The 19,743-nt window shown below is 34.8% G+C and overlaps 1 protein-coding gene across 1 annotated transcript in view; it reads right to left on the reverse strand.

Moving 5' to 3' along the window:
• RYR3 (ryanodine receptor 3) overlaps nt 1-19,743 on the reverse strand; it is a 267,401-nt gene that overhangs the window by 17,356 nt on the left and 230,302 nt on the right. Inside the window, exons 76-94 of the mRNA XM_026076056.1 lie at nt 19,296-19,405; nt 18,382-18,433; nt 17,641-17,697; nt 17,255-17,354; nt 16,984-17,063; nt 16,614-16,690; nt 14,971-15,044; nt 14,710-14,727; nt 14,172-14,252; nt 13,673-13,761; nt 13,375-13,503; nt 12,901-13,005; nt 11,667-11,748; nt 10,023-11,344; nt 6,818-6,876; nt 4,027-4,195; nt 3,317-3,403; nt 1,023-1,220; nt 3-133 (exon numbers count right to left, since the gene is read on the reverse strand). Of these exons, the coding sequence (XP_025931841.1) occupies nt 3-133; nt 1,023-1,220; nt 3,317-3,403; nt 4,027-4,195; nt 6,818-6,876; nt 10,023-11,344; nt 11,667-11,748; nt 12,901-13,005; nt 13,375-13,503; nt 13,673-13,761; nt 14,172-14,252; nt 14,710-14,727; nt 14,971-15,044; nt 16,614-16,690; nt 16,984-17,063; nt 17,255-17,354; nt 17,641-17,697; nt 18,382-18,433; nt 19,296-19,405 (3,020 nt within the window). The remainder of the gene's footprint in view (nt 1-2; nt 134-1,022; nt 1,221-3,316; nt 3,404-4,026; nt 4,196-6,817; nt 6,877-10,022; nt 11,345-11,666; nt 11,749-12,900; nt 13,006-13,374; nt 13,504-13,672; nt 13,762-14,171; nt 14,253-14,709; nt 14,728-14,970; nt 15,045-16,613; nt 16,691-16,983; nt 17,064-17,254; nt 17,355-17,640; nt 17,698-18,381; nt 18,434-19,295; nt 19,406-19,743) is intronic.

Raw genomic sequence — 19,743 nt, forward strand, 5'->3', positions numbered from 1 at the left:
ACGGAGTGTTTATAACCAGGCGGTCCCATTGTCCTTTAATATCATCCTCAGATGGCTGTTCAGTTATGTACAGACCATCAAATTCCAGCTTTCTAGCTACTTCCTTTTCTCTCTTGAATACAACCAGAGGAACCTAGGAAAATGACAGTGGACATGTTTGTTATGGTTTACACATTTTTAGAAGCTGTGATATGTACCTACAGTATTAAGTAATCTTTATAATACTACATTATACCAAACATCACACTAGCATCCTGAGGACTAGACACACCGCTCAAAGATGTTACTGTGAGGACTTCTTATATCAGCCATAGGGTGTTTTTCTGCCTTCTTATTTCTGACCAAGAAGATCTTAACAGCTCTTGGAATAAGATCATCAATAATATGAATATATTCATGCTAAATAACAAAACTCAGCTTTTAGCATAAAACAAAAATTAAGATTCTAGACACTGCTGCATTCACTGCCCCAGTTACATAATCTTAGGGGACAACGGAGACTCCTGATGCTAGCAGTGGTAGTATTGATACAGTATGACTCTGAATTCCAAAATCAGCAAGCCAACAATAAAAGCAAAGGAAGAGGAACTGAGAAAGATGGATTGCCCTGGCCAACTGGAATAGATAGGTTCAATTTGCTTCCTTCATAATTTCACACAGAGTGAGCTTGCCATTACTGCCCAAAAATTCAAAAGGTGGCTGGAAGCATTACTGCTTTTCTTTTCTCAGATTAATGCCTTGTAACGCAGACGATTAGATTAGTGCAGACAAAAATTTGGCTACCAGTATGTAAAACCCTGTGCTTTCAGCTCTGAATTGTTTAAATGACACTGTAACATGCTTTAGTACTGCTTCACAGCACTGAATTACCTACAGATACTGAGGAAAACATCTAAATATTAAACAGTGAGCATTTGTAAGTATCTAGATAAAAACAGGTATTCCAATCTCAACTCCAAAAACCACTTTGGGACAGACTGTCCTTTAACAAACACAGATTAGTAGTCAAATTCAGAACTTGCCTTTAAGCAATAGTATCCAATCACACAGACAAAGGAGATAACAGTATGAATAACTGCCAATGCTCTGAGAGTAGGTGCCATGTAACCCGTACTTTCTTCTAAAACAAAAAACACCATGCCGTCCTCCTCTTCCTCTTCATCAAAAGTGTTCCAGAGATTAGAGTCTTCCTCTGCTTCATCAAGTGGCTCTTCTGTTACCTGAGAGAAATTCAAGAGCATTAAAAATACACAAGGAGCTTAAAAGCTTTTCCTCCAGTTCCTTTACTATAATGACAAATCCCTAATTTCTTCCAAAAAACCTGATGTTTGTTAAGCCTGCTCTGCTGAAGATGACAGAGTATTAGCTTTGAAAAGTAGTGTCCTTCAGTTTCAGGGCATGAGCAGCAAAGGTCTCCCATATCACTGAAAAGAGAATCTAGAAAAGCAAGTACAAGCATATCACCATTTACAAATCTCTCCTTTAACAGTACCATAGTGAAAACAAAACAAACAATGAAAAAGTTATGCACAAATGCCTTATTAGAGGAACCAAGCAATGATGGGATGATCTGATATGACCGAATTCAGGTTTTATTTTGTAATCTATATTGTTCATGATTACTAAACTCTAGGAAGAAACAAAATTCTCTTGTTATCAACTCACACATTGCTCATGAATTTTTATTTTGTGGCTTAGTTTAGATCTTACAAATTAATATAGCACTTAATTAGTATTTCATAAATATCCTAAGCCATAAAGCTGCCATACTGCCCTAAATACTGCCAGCAGTGTTAGAAAACTGGCCTTTAGAATAAAAGCGCTCAGCGCCTGTCTTCTGACAGCTTTCTCTGAAAACCCAAGTCCCTTCTGTCTTGTTCCAGCTCCCACTGACCCTTTCCTTTCCACGATAGATTAACTTGTGTTGATGCATATGAACTTTTGTCCTCCCTCTGCAATACAGTGAACTGTTGGCTGACCCGCAAGACTCAGTGAAAAGCAGAAAGGAGTGGCAGGGAGAGGACTGGCAAAGACAAGCACATTCCTTTATATTCATTTCAAGTCCACCTTCTCTAACCAAATGGGATGGGAAGAGAGAGGCAGGGTAGCCCTGACTCTCTCTCTCTCTCTCTCTCTCCTGAAATGGCCAACAGAAATTCTTCCCAGTTTTCAAGTGCCTTTTATGTCTTCATCTGCCCTATTTCTCAGACTATAATTGTATGTAGGAGTTGGTTTTCAAGATATTTGGATCAGGATTCAGCTCTTTATAGACTTAATTGGCAATGTTCAGCAGGCTACTTTTGTCCTCTGTGAACTTCTTTGTTGGGAACAACAGAACTAGGAAATGTAATACTGGAAAACATGACACTCATCAGCTTATTGCAACTTGCACCCCATGTCTAGAAGGGAGAAAATTAAAAGGCCCATATTCCAGGTTAAAGACAAACCAGGACTTTTCACATGGACTTCAAATCTATAAGAACAGGAAAAATTAAACCTTTTTAAGGATGGGAATTCTCATCAGTGAATTCTACTCCTTTTCATGGAGGGATGTTGTGAAGACTCGGGAATAAAGTTAGTGAAGGCTAGCTAAGGATGTTCTGCTTTGTATCATTGGGTTATATATCAGAACCTGAAACAACTTCTTGGTTTGGTTCCTAACCTAATGTTAAACCTAGGCTTAAAGTATGTGCACATAACCTTCCTCACCAATGACCTTAAAAAAGAATTGTAGCCTACTATGTAAAGACATCTTTTGCTTTATATTTTTTCTGCCTGCTTATCCCAATCAATTAAAACCCCAATCCCAGTAGAGAAATATCTTCATCCCAACAGTCACTGATTAACAACATACTGGCAATGAAAACACAGAAAGCAGAACAAGTAAGCATGAAAAAAGAATTGCACTCTCACATGGAAACATAGTTAAGAAGGGGAAAAACACACTTGATCTTCTTCTTTTGGTATTTGAGTTATTTCAGTTGGATTTCAACTTTCCCATGACAAGATTTACAATTCAAACGTTAATAGACTTATGTGAGTGAATGAAAAAAATGCCTAGAACTCAACTATACAAATGAATGAAATAAACATATATTTTCATTGATCCTGAGTAAAACAAAAACAGGGTTAGTATCTCAAAGTTTAGTAATGAAGTTTAGAAACTTTTTAATTATTTTATATCTAAATGCTTTTAGTTAGTGCTTGAAGGGCTTCAATAATGGCTTTATTAAACAAGCCTAAAAATCAGCATTAAATATTCTTTCAGAAATAACAAAAAATCATTGAAGTAACAGTGGAATAAGCATAATCTTACCTTGTAAAATAGCAGGATAAAGTTGATGGCAAATGCAACAAACAGAGCAAGAAACCGTAGGTTATAAAAATTTCTTGCCAAGTAATGCTGGGAAAAAAAGGAATAAAAAGAGAGAAAAATGAGAGACAGCCAGTAGCTAATATCAATACAAGGAAAGTAGGCAGTAAGGTTTCTAAGAAAGTAAATGTAAGATTGTATTGCTTTGGACTGCCTTCATATAATGGTTGAAAAGAACAAGGGCATTTCCTGGCAGTCTATTCTCCCATTCCATGGTAAATAGGATTAAAAATAATGGGCTTAAAATTACAGCGGAGAAGACCGAAATAGAATATTAGGGAAAACTTTCTAGGAGTAATGACAGAGAAATACTGGAATAAACTACTTGAGCAGGTTGCAGAGAATTCTTCACTTGATATTTTTAAGAAGAAAGAAAGATATTCTAGAAAACAGGGCACAAGAAGCTCAAGAGGTTACCTAATCCATTCTGTTAAGTCAAGGTAAGAGAAATTATATATATATACTTTAATTCTTATAATGCTATGAAGCATTACAAATATCACAAAAGAATCAGTACAGTCAATCTTTTGAAAACTCATGCCAACATTCCTTTTATAATGAAATGTCTCCCTTCAATTTCAAACACACTTAATATATGTTCTGTATTATATAAATAAAAGTTCAATGATTAACAGAATTTAAGTAAAACTTACCAGCATTTTTGTTTGATAGATTTCCAAAGCTTTAAAGAAGTTAGCCATAACAGCCTCAGGTTTCTCAATTTTTTGTCCATGCCTTCGCTTCTTTTTCTTCATTTTTCCCTCTTCCAGATGCTCAGATTGTACTTCCTTTGCTTTATCTTGCTTTTCACCATCTTCCATGCTAGAAGAAAGGTTAGCTAAACAAAAATACCTAGACAAATTTGCATATTATAAAAGTTTTCATTTAGAAAGAATTCTAATTCAAAAAGGTTGGCTTTGAATGCAAACTATTTTGAGACAGTGAGTGAAGGTCACTTTAAGTAAAGATTTCAGATAGAAAATAAACCCAAAGTCAAAAAGTGACCTTAGTTCCAAGTGATATAAAAGAATAACAGAGTCACTGAGTGAACGCAGGCTAGGTCAACAGAGTAAAAGGCCAAAAACCAGGTAGAAGTTACTGCACCAAATGTAAAGTGGATAGCTACTTGCCACCAAAACCAGAACAAAAGCAACATAAAAACTGTAAGAGTTCACCTGTAGTTTCTTGAACTTGAGGCTGAAGAAAAGACAAAGATTTTAGGATACAGTATGCAATATCGTAATAGACTGAGTTCATTTCAGTCAAGGAAGTCACTATTGTTAAAGGGATGAATGAGTAATGAAGGGGAAGTTCCCTTCAGAGGGTCCCACCTTACAAAATGTGGAGATGACAATCATTCCTCCTCTAAAAAGGAGCTGCCTCTATGAAAAGTGAGTATCAAGACTAGATGTAGTAGGAAGGAGATTTAGTTACTAAACCCCCCAAAAGCTGAATTTGCACACACACACACACACACATATATATAAATAGTTCACGGTATTGCAGTACCAGTGCAGCAGGAAATATGATGGATGTCTAAGAATGTGTTTATTGTTTTACAAATAAAATCCCAGGGCTTATACATATTCTGAAATGTCCCTGTTGCAACCTCAGAAATGTAAGCCATATAGAGAAAAGCAGGTTAATTTTAGTAGAAACTGGGGAGTGAAAAGGTTTAGAGAATGTTGACTGTCACTCTTTACACAACCAAAAATTAGTCAGATGGCTTGCCAGGAAGATTGACTTAAGGGGAAGCAGACTTTTAAAGGCAAATTTTTTAACTGAAGGCAATTTCAATTTGCTGCAAGAGTACTTAAGTGGAGAATGAAACATGACAGACAAAGACGACAACAGGGAAAATAAGTTCAATAAAACAATAAAAGGAGAAAAAGATGATGTTTATGAAAAATAAAAGGTGAAAAAGACTAAAATAGGAAAATGAGTGAGATTTTGGGTTATTTCCTAGGTATTTATAAATTGCTTCACTGAAGCACTGGTAAATGCTATTAGAGTCTGGATCAAGAGACCAAAATCAATCAGCAAAGAGCAGAACCTCCCCCGCCAAAACAAAAGTATCACCCAACAAAACTTTTAAAAGGGGTGATTCAACCAATCTAAATATTAACTAACAACACCATAGTCTGGATAAAACAACAATTTCTGAAACTGCTTATCTTTTCTCTGAGAAACACTCATTAACAGATTATTTGGATTCTTGGTACAGAAGAACATAAAAATGTTTAAGTGCACTTAGCAATTAACGAAAGTACTCTAAACAAAGAAAATAATATGCTTAACATCTCTGCAGGGATTGAGGGGGAGACAAACCATATCAAAACAATTCTGTGACACTAAAATGCAAGGAGGGGACTTTCTTTAATGAAGAAATGAAAAATATACTGAACCATCATGGATGATGTTGGTGACATACTTTAATGAAGTCACAGAAAAAAAACATATAAATACATACGTGTGTGTACATATATAAGTATGTGCATGTGTGTGTATACATGCATATGCATGTATACACACACATGCATATATATATACACGTATGTATGCAGAACAAAGGAATAAAACTATAATTTTCAGACAAGCTATACAAAAGTATCTGGTCCTAAAATATTGACATACATTAAAATAATAAACTCTGGTAGAGAAGAGGAGAAAGATGAGTGAGGATAAAGCAAACATTTTAAAAATGAATCGCAATACAAAACGAAGACAAAAAATTGATGTGTAGCATTTAAATATGCAGCTATCCCTAGGTGATATTTCGTGTGTGTCTACAAATATTTTAAGGGCATTTACACAGATTGCAAGCCCCCAGTGTGGCTGCAGGTCCAGAAAGACAGCATGGCTCTCATAAAATTAGGATGCTTCTAAGGCAAGGAAAGCATTTTAAAAGCTATTTGTAAGGCAGTCATCTGTAGGACAACTGGATGAAGGAATGTATCTGCTCTCAAATTCACAATTGCTCCTAAAAACACTCAAGAAGAAAAGAACAGACATAGCTACACTTTTAGGTTCAACTAAGAATAAAAAAAATTGTTGGGGTAGTCAAATCTTGTGTGTCAATAATCACCCATTGTCCTATTTGTTGCTTGAAAACTACAGCAGTCAGTAAGGTAAGTGTAAATAGCAGCAACAAAAAGTTGTAGTTTTCTCAAGACCAGTGCTCATTTTTAAAGGTGGTTACAAGATTTTTTAAAAGATAGTGATTGTAGATTTATATATGCAGCATTGTCAGGGTCCTCTGAAATCAAATTAGTATTTTGTAGCCCACTGGGATGGACTGCCACCTCTCGGGGATTGTGCTGCTTTTCAAAATACTGATGAAGTGTTTTGAATACTGAGCACTGATCAGATTCTTTCTGGCCAAGTTATCTAACATTAGCTAGAAGTAGCAAGGAATTAAAGAGCAATTGTGTAAAAATAACTTACTCAGCCTTCTCAGATTCTGTTTTTCTTTCTGTTTCAGCTTCTTTTGCTATTTCAGGTGCCTGCAAGAACATTTTAACTGTCAGAATGGATCCTTTCAAATAAAAATTTTGGTACCTTTAATTACTGTTTTTAAGAAGCAAATAAAATAATCACCACACTATAATTTTTATTAATACCACTTCTCCAGTTTTAATATGTTAGATTTTTTAAAATAGACAGCTCCGACTAGATTTTAACAGCGAAAACTACAGAAATTCTTCTAATAACCTTTTATCAGTATAGTGTTAATCAATACTGTAACTAGTCCAGTTGACTGAATAACTTAATGGAATTATTCAGGGTTATGAAACAGATTACGTGACCAGTTGAGGATGAAAGTAACTTTATCCAGATCATAAAATACAAACGTCACTCACGAAGACTCAGTGCTGTTACTGGTTATGTGGAAAATGAGCATCAATTTGCCTCATTCCAAATATAAAATTAGGAACAACGTATTATATCAATGACAGCATCAAAACCTGGAAAAGATCTGTGTAATTATTAGGCACTACAAAACCCAGATACTTTGTCAAGATCAACTAATGCACTTGACATCAGGCAAATATTGAAACAATGTGTACTTATGCAATATTTCTCTTCAAACTATTTATCTTAGGTGGGTAGATGATCCATTAAACCACTGCTGGCACACCTCACAACCATCCAAGTATTACATTTTACAGTAGTCCCTTGAGACAGTGAAAAACCAATATACTATTTTACAGATGGCTAACTGCAGCAGAGAAGTCCAGGCACATTTTTTAAACATCTTTAGACTCATCGTTGCAAGACCAAAGTAATCTCATTTCAAATGCAGTTCAGGTATCCAAGCTTCACTGAAAATCAAAGAGATGCAGGCTCCCAAATTCTAGATTCACAGAGGAATTTAAAGCACCTAAATTCACCATTTTGGTACCACTCACTTTTGCAAAAGCCTGTCTTAGCTCTTAACCTCTTCTGTATTCTCTCAAAGTGCTTAGACACCGCTGTTTCTATTGGTGAATTCTCCTAATTTTCTGGTTCTCTTGCTAAGCATAAATACAAAGTTATCTAAAGCAAAAGTTACCTAAACTTTTCCATCACTAGTCACCTGGAGGCCTTCACACAAGTGGTGAAAGGATTTACTAAACAGATCTTCTCTTGCTTACCTCACCTCTCACCTGTGAAACTTCCTCTAATACACTTGATGCACAAATGTACAACTCTTCCACAAAATATTCCCCCCTCAAGCTGATGGAGGATAATTTGATGCCCCCTAATTCTTAGGGTGGGGGAAGAATGAATAAATCCATATCCACCCTCTCTGTTCCTCTATCATACACGTTCTGCTGTCTCCTTTCCAGGCTGAAGAGCCTCAGCCTATTTAATTTCATACACAAGGATTGTTCCATACCTTTGATAAATTTTTGACCTCCACTGAATTTTTAAGTTCTATCACATTCTTTTTGAAATAGGGGAATCTGACCTGTGCAGTCTTCAACATGCAGATATACCTTGGGTTCATGGGGCACAATAACCTGGTTTTGTGTTCTCTCTATTCCTTTCTTAAAAATTCAAACTTTCACTCTGCTTTTTTCATCTGCATTGATTGACATTTTCGTTGAACTGATGCTTTCGCACAACTATTTATTATAATCCCAAGATTTCATTCCCAAATTGTAATGATGAGCTTGAAGTCCATCATTTTACATGTAAAATTAGAACTTTTTGTCCCATATGTATCACTTCACTGAATTTTAAGGTTCAATGCCATTTTAAGGTTTCTCCTGCAATTTCTCAATTAGCTCATTTTTAACTGCTATGAATACCTTAGATTTATCAGCAAACTCTGTCACCTCACTATTCATGCTTTTCCTTATTTGTTTCCTTGTTTCCTGCGTGGTGCTCAGCATAGATCTCTGTGGAACTTCACAGTAAAAACTATGTCCTAACAATTTCCATCATGAAGCCGTACACAATTTCACTGGTTATTTTGCAGTTTCTCTGGCTATACAGTAACGTCACTGACCTTATGGCTACACAATTGTTTTTTTCCACAATATAATGGCGAATTATATTCAATTGTGTATCAATAGCTACAAATAAGTCTTAGAGAAACGTACATTTCAAAGAAAACAATTGTTCCAACATTTCTTGAAGAAAATTACAAAATATTACTCAGACCTCCCAGGGTCTTAAAGTTCAAAAAGACTTTTTAAACATCAACCACATTACATTTATGCTAAATGAGACATGATTTAAAAGGACTGCCATTTTTAATTAAACACATGTAAATGAATGAATAAATAAGTAAGAAAATAAACAGAAAAAAATAGTTCTACTTTTAGGCAATAAACAAATCTTGGAGGAAAACATCTGAATAAAGAGGAAATAATGAACTATGAAGTTGTACAATGCGGGCTTATGTTGAAAATACCTGGCAAGCATGCTATAAAGAGCTGGACTAAATCTGATGAGTAGAAAGAAATCTTTGAATTACAAGTAGAAACAGATCTGAGATGTAGAGTGAAATATAATGCCAAATCTGATAGAGGCATTCAGATTTTGACCTTTAGCTCAGGCCCATTTTTAAATAGAAGAACAATAAATTATATTTAGCTTAGCAGAGTGAAACAAAGTAAACTGTTCATAAAACAGAATAAAAGTGAAGTATGATGCTATGATAAACATTAAAGTAACAATAAATTCAGGCAAATTATTTCAAATAATAGGAAATACAAAGGATATTTTATTGCTTATAATCACTAAAGCAACTAGAAGAAAGAAGTTAAGATGATGATAAAGAATTATTGAGGAAAAGGTATATTGTAAAGGTAATTGATGTATACTGTAACAAAATGAGGAGTGCAGAATGAAGTATACAAGACTGTAAACTGCTTAAAACAAGAACTGTTCCTACAAAGCTGCTAGCATTTCTAGGTTTGACTAAAGTCCAAACGAACAGTAACAACAATTCACTGAAGTGAAATCTAGACACACTGGGCTGAATTTTTCTGCTATGTAAGCTCTATTTTTTTAAAAGAGTACAGAATAGGAAGTATGTTCTCAGCCAGTGCATTTCTTAATCAGTTAACAGCCAAATAATTCAGTTACTACTAATAGAATATTCAGTAATATATTTGTATTATCTTCTGCAATGAAATACCAAATCTCTTTAACCTACCTGTACTCCTTTTTTCTTACGAACTGTGTTTTCCAGAGAAGAAGGAATATCAGAACCAAGTATTTCTGCAATATCTCCAAGTCCAGCATCATGACCATGTTTAGAGCCACCTTCTTTCTTTGTATGAATGCCAAAAATATCTGAGATGATGTCACTTTCTCCCTTTTCACCCTTTACAAATTGCACAAATTCAGCTCTAATGCCATGCTCAGCACCTTCAGCTTTTTCTGCTTCCATAACATCATCATGGATTCCAAACTGTGTTGGGTCAGGCATGTCCCCCAATATTTTAGTAACTTTGATGTTCTTGGCTCCTTCAACCAGGCCACCCCCAAATACAGTGCTCCAAAGAATCTGGAAAATTCCCCATACTACAGAAAAGAACAGTTGGAATATCCCTACAAATAGCATCCAGAAAAAGGAGAAAAACACTTTCACCATCTCTTTTACTGTCATCTTTCTAACTTTCCTGTATTGTTTCCTTAGGTTCTTCACAGTGACCATTTTAAAAAAGTTAGCAACATTCTTCTTCACTGCAACACAGGCTATTGCAAAAGCTGAGGCCGATTCCAGGGACTTTTCTTCCTCATCATCTCCAATATCCATTACATAATAAGGCTCTGCCACTTCCTCCTCCTCAGGCCTTTCAGGTAAATCAGTCTCAGAGATCTGGGATGCTAACTGCATTTCAAAGATTGTGTCTTCACAGAAATTCACAAAGAGCTCCATTTTTTCTTGCTCTCCACCTTCATTCACAACGTCAAATATGAACTGCCTTTTGGATTCCTTCACCTGTGGCTTCTCCCACTGCATTCTGCTGGATTCACTGATTTCAAAGTAAACTCTCTCTATCTTCTTGGCTCCACCCATTATCTCAATACGGCCAAGGTAAGGTTCAAAGTAATTAAGAACACTTTCCGCAGGTTCTAGTAAGCTCTGAAGGCGTGAATCATTAGGCATATGCTCTGAAAGATTTGTTAACAATACTGCTACATTAAATCCAATGTCTTTGGCTGGTTCATGAAATCGTTCCACAAAATCAACATAGTTAAACATATCATTTTCATCAGCTTCTGCACAGGATAGCAGGAATTCAATCTCTGACTGTATGTATTGTTTCTGAGCTTCCATTGATTTCTGGAATTCTTTCTTTGAGATGATGCCTTTACTGTCTGGGTCATGCTCTTTGAAAGCATCTGAGTTAGTTAGATCTTTTAACTTGAGAAACATGTCAAAGAACTTCAAAATCATTTCTACATTGCTAGATGATTCTACCAGCGTGTCTACCATTTGTTTTCCAATAGTTCCATTTACAACGTTACCTATATTGTGTATTAAAAAAAAAAAGTTATTTAGTGTCGCTATATTTTAAGTTAATAATTTCATATTCATGCTGAGAACAAAAGAAAAATGCCCATTTTCATATTTCATTCTTAAATCTCTGTAAGTCTCCTTTCAACTTGCTTTTCAGTAGCAGCGCTCTTTTTCATGGCTATGTTCACCCGATAATAATTTTTAAATAAATATGAAATAGCTTTTGTATTGGCATCATATAAAGGCAAAGTTGAGAAAGGTGAATAATTATCACATTTTATGTTATGAAGCTGTGATAATAATATGTGACCATTAAAAAACAGGTCCAACCTTCAAGCAGAGACAGCAGCATTACTACCATATCCTTTAGGAGATCCAGTAGTTCTTTAAGCAATTCAATCTGAGCAGAGTCCTGGAAAAAAAGTAGAGTTAAGGGTTTTTTTCCTTTGCATGTATCTTATGGGAAAATAAATACCTGTGGAAGAAACCGCATGCAGGATGGTCATCCAAATATAGTTTAGACACTTTACCAACATTTCAGTGTCATTTTACTACAATCTGCTATCAGTAGGCTTTTACAATATGAGGGTAACCTACTACAGCAGAGGTTTTAATAAAGCATTAAGGACTGCTGAAGTGCAGTTAATGGACAGTAGAAACTCATAAACTTTGTTACTTGACAAATCTGGCAGTATTCACCTCAGAAAGAAACTGTCCTTTCTCACTTCACAGTGACTATTTAGTGGTGTAATGCATTACCACTCAAATAGAACTAGAACTTCAGTAAGGTTGGAGAATGTGCTACAGAACATGAGGAGACTAACTTGGATTTGTGGCTAACTTGAAGGGCTTAGAACTGTGAAGTCTCCTTAAAATTCTGATACACTTCTGCAGAGTGGGAAGAAATGTTATGAACAGGTCAGAGGGTAGCAGAGATACTGACAAGGAGTAAAATGACTCCCTGCACTATTGCATTCAGTGTCTCATGGCTTGAGTGTACTGGTACAGTAAGAAGTCACCAAAGAACACAGAAGCGTGAAACTGTAGAGTGGGGTAGAACTCTCCAAGGCCCTGCATGGTGAAATGAACACTGCTTGTTGTCCTCCTTCCCACAGACCGTGAAGAATTGACTAAACAAGTTGACTGACTGTCACATTCCCTCCCTCTCTGAAACTTTCCCAGCTTTTCTCTTGCCCTCCCTTGCTGTAGAATGGGAACCTTGCTTTTAATGGTGCTTCTGCTATGACAGATCCTCTGGTTTTGGCAACAGGAAAGAATGGACCAAATTGCCACCCTTGTTATCAGAAAGATATAAATGAGCTGAAAGCAACAAAATTGTGAGTTTAATATTAGAAAAGGTGAGCATCCACTGATGATTGAGACTAAAATAAGTGATATGAAGATGTAAATTAGTCTTAAGATTCAGTGTTGGACCTCTACATGACAAGAAGAAAGCTATGCACAGCCAATGAGTGCCAGTATGCTAACTTTACAGCTTTCAACATTCACTTGACTGTATTTTATAAATAGATGCAAAAAATAACTACTGAACTAGTGAAAATACCTGTGAAAGTTTCATCTGCATATTGGCAAAGACATGAAGGAAGCCAACAACTGCATCCCACAGCCTACTATGAGCCAGACTCTGTTGGTTACCTATGCAAGGGCCCTAAAAAAAGATTCAGATAAACACATTTTTTATTTATGTATAATCAAATTTAAAAAATAATTTGCCTGCCTAAGATTTCTATTTGAAAAAATGAAAAAATAAAATTTAGACTTCCATGAAGCTATACTAGAAAGCTTTCCAGGATTTCTTTGGTGTCTAGTGCATAAATTCTAGCTTCTATCACGTTAAATTTACAGCCATTCGCATATTTTAATATTAGCTTTACACTTGGCCAGTGATTCCATGTAACTTTATCAAAATCAAGAAAAATACAGCCAAAATACATACAAATTTTAAGGCAGGACAGGATCAGGCCATGTAAATGTATAACATCACTGTTAATAACCCGGGCTAAAATTTTTTGTTTACCTGGATATATTCTGTAAGTGAATTGAATATTTGTTTGGTGACAGCCAAAGCTTTAGAGAAGTTACGTTGTCCTGATTCATCAATGACATCTTTTCCTGAATAGTACCAGTAGAAGTCACTGATTGATTCCTAAGAAAAAACAACGTTTTTATTTTCTACTTCTGAATTTTGTACACAATATTTAGTGCCTACGTTCATATAATCAAAAGTTGAGGCAGCAGATCAAAATTAGTATTTCTGTGTCGATCTATTTCTCATGGCAATAACTACATTTTTTATTTAACTATGTTTTCCTCACCTGAAGACGCAAGAGATAATCAACTGTACTGATGATAATATTGACTGTTGTGGTGTTGCCCATCTGAGTACGTAGGTAATTTTGAAAATCTGAAATAATAAATGATTTGTGTTTGGTAAATATAAATGGAGAAATCGAAGACACAAGATTATCTTCATGTACTGATGTGGAAGATACTCTTTTAAAGTACCCTCCCTGGGTACAGATGCTTATTACATGGGCTAGAAATTGAATTATAATATATCACAACATAAATACAACTGAAGAATTGTTATCCACATGCCTTGCAATAGACTTTGCTATTAATGACATACATAAATTCTGAAATTAAGTTAAGACTTAAAAATTCAAATTAAAATGCACAATTCACATCTTTGGCACACCACTTTTCCTCAGAAAACTAGATCAACTAGTTAGAGAAAAAAAAATCTTAGAATCAATTCTGTTTAGAGAATAAATTTAACACACATTTTCCCCAAAATTAATTCAGTTCACTTACCATTGTTATGCCCTTCACAGAGCAGCTGTAGAAATCTAAATAGATCTCGAGTAAATTCATCATGCTGCAGCACTTTTTCACCTTTAAAATACATAAATACAATGATTATGTGACTATTGTTATTGTTAAGCACACAGAACACATCATCTTCAAACAGCATCCTTTAAAAAGCAATATTACAAAAGCTGTCTTAAAGTAATTTAAAGAAACAGACTGATAATAACAAAAATAAAACAAACTATGAGACAGAAAAAGCACAGCCAAAATATTTAGCACTCCAATGCATTCATGGTTTTAAGAAAAAAAAGGTTACTTGACTATATATCTAATAAGTAAATGGTTAATTACCAATAAAACCATGCCTTAAATATGAAAGACACTTCTTTAATAAGCATCAAACTGTTCATCCAAGCTGAACACACAACCCGCTGCAGACCATAAAGCTAAACCTTAAAGGATGTCTGGGAAGATGCAATTAAAGATTACACTCTGTATTTGCAACACACAATAGTATCAAAATCTGTAAACCCAAACGTACCACGCTCACGAACGATGACTGTGGATCAAAGAAAAATAACATGAATACAGGATAAGAAAATTGGAAGTTACAACATTTTTTCTTAAAAATGATTGCTAAAGATTTTGTAAATATAAAGCATATTCAGAACTCAAACTCTAAAATTATTTTTAGTAAGTCTATCAACAGAAGCTTCAAGCCACAATAAATAACAGTTCCAGTTAAAGAAGGAAGCACAAACAATGTTTTAAGCACTACTGGAATCAATTTTGTTCTACTTACGAGTTCCTTCTTCAGTAACCATTCCCAGGCCTTCTGCTTTATTTTGTCTCTCAAACGCATTCAAGTCAAGAACACTTATATTAAAAAAAAAAAAAAAACAGGAAAAAGTACTATAGTACACAATGAAAAATTAATTTCTGCTAGGAAATCTCTGGAGGCCTTGAACAACTAGCCTTGACCAAATGTGATATGCATGGCCTCATATTTTATGTAACATGCATATAAAATAAAAGAGCTTGGGAGAAAAATAAAGGTCCAGTGTCCATTTCTGAAGAGAAACAAGTCTCAAGTCAGGTCTTAACATTCGCCTAACTTAATTTCCAGTAACGTCATTTAGGGTTTCACATATAAATGAAAAGAGGAAAAGGAATCTTAAATATTACTCTCTATATTGACTTAAACCTGCCTGCAAAAAGGGCATCACTGGAGTTTATTTCTCAATCACAATGTTTTCCACTAAATTATCCCTATTGTTATTATTATTTTGTTATTCTATATATTATATATTATTACATTATTCAGAAGACATCAGAGAATCCATATCTTCCAAGGTCAAAACATACTGAAATCTTTATCCTTTTGCTAACTTGGCATATACCAGGGTTCTCGGCACACAGTCAGAATATTTCCATTCAAACAATCCAAGTATAATTTTATGATTATATAAATTTGTTCAGTTGAACAGTAATGCAGTCACACGTTTTAATTTGAAGCATTTTTCAAAGTATTACTTTCAATCTCTTTTGAGTGATCAAGTCAGTTTACCAAAACCACCTTTTTAATGAGGTCCTGAAAGATATGTATATACAACTGGCAATAGTATCAGTGCAGATTCTCTTTGAGCAAGTCCTTGCTAAATTGTTCTACATAAACAGAAAGATGACAAGATGGAATATATGATAATTAGGCTGCAACTGTTTTGCAACTATTTATCGGTAATTACTATAGTGCAGGTCACCAGTCCTTCCTCAGTTTTCCTGCCCTCGTATAGGGTTGCTATGAACTTCTCCATATCTAAATCCCAGTCTACTGCTTCTGACCCTTCTGTTGCTTTAAAATGCTGAGAAAGAGAGGCTGTCTATTGTAAGAGTAATTAGGAACACCAACAGTTTTCCACCTTCTTTATGGGAGTCCTTTACCTAATTTCATTTGAACTTCCAGTTTGTCAAGGAAATGAACTACTATGGGCTCACTGGCCACGTGCCACCTCTAACAAACTTGATACATATGCAGAGGATTCAGATGAAGAGACAGAGATTATGGAACTTGTCAGAGATGTGCAGAAACTGACGGCTTAGCAGAGCTCCACTGGCCTGTCCTCTCCTTCAGTGATGGCTTTTATCCATCCTTAGAACCACCCAGCCAGAAAATTTCAGGGAGCTGGGACCAGTAAAGAAGCCATTGCATTTTATTTTTCTGCCATTCCAAACTAAGCCTTTAAAGGCATACTCAGTCACTCTCTGCTTCGATTGTGCCTTGGAAGAATATTCTAAAAGATTAATGCACTGATTCACAAAAAATTTCCATAAAAGCACTACAATCTGTGACTCCTGTAATTCAAATCTAACAAATGCATTTGCATTGGGCAGTAAGCCACCAACCTGAATAAAACTGAAACTTTAATAATATGATTTATGTTTTACCTGCAAGACTGCATCAAGCCAGAGAGACTTTGAAAAAATCCAGCATCCTTTTTCTCCTTCAGGTAGTCCAGCATTTTCTACAGGATATACATTTGGGAAAAAAATCTATATTAAAATTATTGTAAATTAACAATTTCCTAAATTACCATACTAAATGCATAGCACTGACCAGCAATAATATCATTTTTCATGTAAACAGACAGCTTGCTCTTCCCTTATTATAACAAAACTACCCTGATATTTCTTCATCATTTAACTTAAAATTAATTGAACTCTTCCTAACACAACAACGCAACAGGACATTAAAATTCTCCAAATGACTTCCTTCCTTTATACAAGCAAGACACATAGCAGTTAAAAAGAAAATTACCTGTTGAACTATGGTATTCCCACCATTTAAAATAGCAATACCAAGTTTTAATGTTTCAACAACCATGGGTCCTGTATGGCCTGTCAAAACAAGGACACAGTCATTAAAACTGCAATTATTAATTATTTAATCAGAAAAGCAGTCCAGAAAACTTTACCTAATGTAATTTGTAATTGACATTTAATTTTGCCTCATTATATATCATATACAAGTTGTATAAGATACACATATGATATACAGATATGTACTTTAACACTTCACATAACATTACCTTTGCTTGCACTAATCATCTGAAGGACCATCTCAGCAGCTCCACGATCATGCAAGCGAGCTTGCTGATAGAGAGTTCTCTGTTTTTCCATTTCTTTCTCCTGGGTTTGGAAACAAAAATGGGAATAGAATACAGACTGGAACCGATTTAGGCAAAATATGATGATGTGATGATGAGAAATCTGATGCTGTTGAAGGAAGCACCTGCTTCCATAATCCATAGCTTGTCTAATTCCAGAACTTCAGAACACAGAGTCTTTCCTTTATATGAATAATCTAGTAAAGCAACTCAATAGACACTGTCATCCTTGCCCTACTCTAATAAATATATTTAAAATGATGTCTTGCGCTTTAGTCAATGAGAAAAAAAAAAGGTTAAAATTTTACCTCAAATGTCTTCTCTTTTTCTTCATCCTCCTCTTCCTCCTCTTCATCCTGACAGCTCTTTTTATGTTTGCAAAAGAAATCATAAGATTTTGCTTAGTATGAAACGTAACGGCTATTTGTATTTCAGTATTTGCACTATAAAAATGACTGTTCCAAGAAGTTTTCTAAAGCAATAATTCAATCCATTAAGAAGATTTAAGATCCCTGTAATCCTAAATATTTGTGCTCAGCCACACTAAGCTGATATTCCCTAATATATGAGTGGGTTTCAGGCTATTTATCCAACTACAGGCATACCTCTAACTGTAGGTTATGTGTTCTCGTGTCTTAGCTATTTCTATCTACAATATTTATGTTTCCAGTTAAACTCTCCTCATATTTAAGTGCCAGCTATAATCAACACGTTGGAAATATTGATTGCTTTTGACAGACTTCAAATAGTAGCTCAAAAATAATTATCTAAAGAATAAAGATACTGTTAAGATGTCTCATGAGTTATCCTATACAAAACTAAGTGCCCATTGATAGCAATGGGATTGTGCATATCACAGTTTGATAATTATATTTTAAAGCAGGAAATTTCTTATATATATAGCTCTGAACAGCATTTGTTTCATTAAAAATACAGAAACTACTAATATTAAGTAATCCACATAAGAGATAGAAAGTTTAAAAAGGATCTCAAATAAACAGGAAGTACCTGAGTGGGGTGAGAGATGGAAGCTGAAATGATATATTTACCTTTGCCATCATGGCAGAATAGGCAATATATAAAGGATCATCTTCTAGTTTGCTATAAAGAGGAAAAAAATCATTTAAAAAATTTTAAGATGTAGTAATAAAAAGCTGTCATACTGCTACTAATACGTAAGTTCCATTTTTATTAATGGAAAGTATGTATATATCTACTTGAAATCCCTCTGTACTTGAAAATCCTATTACAAATTTATTTCCTAATCTCAAACCAAATCTACATGACTTTTTAATTGAACAGTTTACAGGTATATTTGGATATCCAACTTAGTCATTTATAAGGATAAGTAAGACTAAGTGGCTGATGCAAGTCCAGAAAAGCATTATGGACATATAAGTTATAATTATTCTAATTTTTAATAAATGTCAGATGGTAAGATTACAGAGTAATCATACAGAAAAACATACAAAGCTCTGGAGAATTTTGCTACTTATATGAAATGTACATTCTGATCAATAGTCTAAATTCAAAACATAAAATGGCACTGAAAGAGATTCACTCTAACCATCAGTGGTATTTTGAAACCTCTTCTAACACATTGAATAAAATTTAATGAAGGCCAACAGTAAGAACATTTATCCATTACCAGCAGATACTGGAGGAATACCCTGCATGGAGCAACCATTCCAGTAGACCTTATGTTTCTATGTGAATTCAGGCTTGGCTATTTCTGTATTGGGTATTTACCAAGTTTTATAAATGTCAAAAATATGTCAACATTTGTCTCAACATAAAGTTTATATTGAGGTTAATGCATGAAAACACTAAGGAAAAGGAGAGGTAGAAAAGTGTTCACCCTGGACAATACTGAACTGCAGTTACGTTAAATCACTTTTGTAATGTTATTAGCAATCCATGCGTGATTTTACTGAATATACTTTTAAACATGGCTCTTTTTTACCTCCTCTCTGTGAGAGCACTGCGACTAAAATAGAGGATAATCTGATGAAGTGGATCAGGATGTTTTTTCTCAGTCTCTTCCTCTTCCTCTTCCTCTTTTTTTGGAGGTGTCTGTGTCAAGATTTATATCAGAACATACAGATTAAGCTTCATGAGTAAAAAAAACCTGAACAATTAAGCTCAGAAAATGATTTCAGTAATTTTTTTTGTCCAGTTTGTATTAACTTCCAGTATTCATCTTACTCAGCAGCTTGCAGCAGAACCTGCAACATTTTGTGCCTGTATAACTAAGMAGCATAGTATCTGACTCTGTTATTCTTATTTGATAGTAATATAGTTTCTCATTTGCAAGGTATTGGGAATGAGACAGTGAAAGTTTTAGGCAAGCCTTATTCAGCAGAAATTATATGTAGGTTTCCAATGGACCAGAACTGAAAGAAAGTCCCAAC

Source organism: Apteryx rowi, unplaced genomic scaffold (genome assembly GCF_003343035.1).
Source record: "Apteryx rowi isolate R43461 unplaced genomic scaffold, aptRow1 scaffold_424, whole genome shotgun sequence".
NCBI classification, from domain to species: domain Eukaryota; kingdom Metazoa; phylum Chordata; class Aves; order Apterygiformes; family Apterygidae; genus Apteryx; species Apteryx rowi.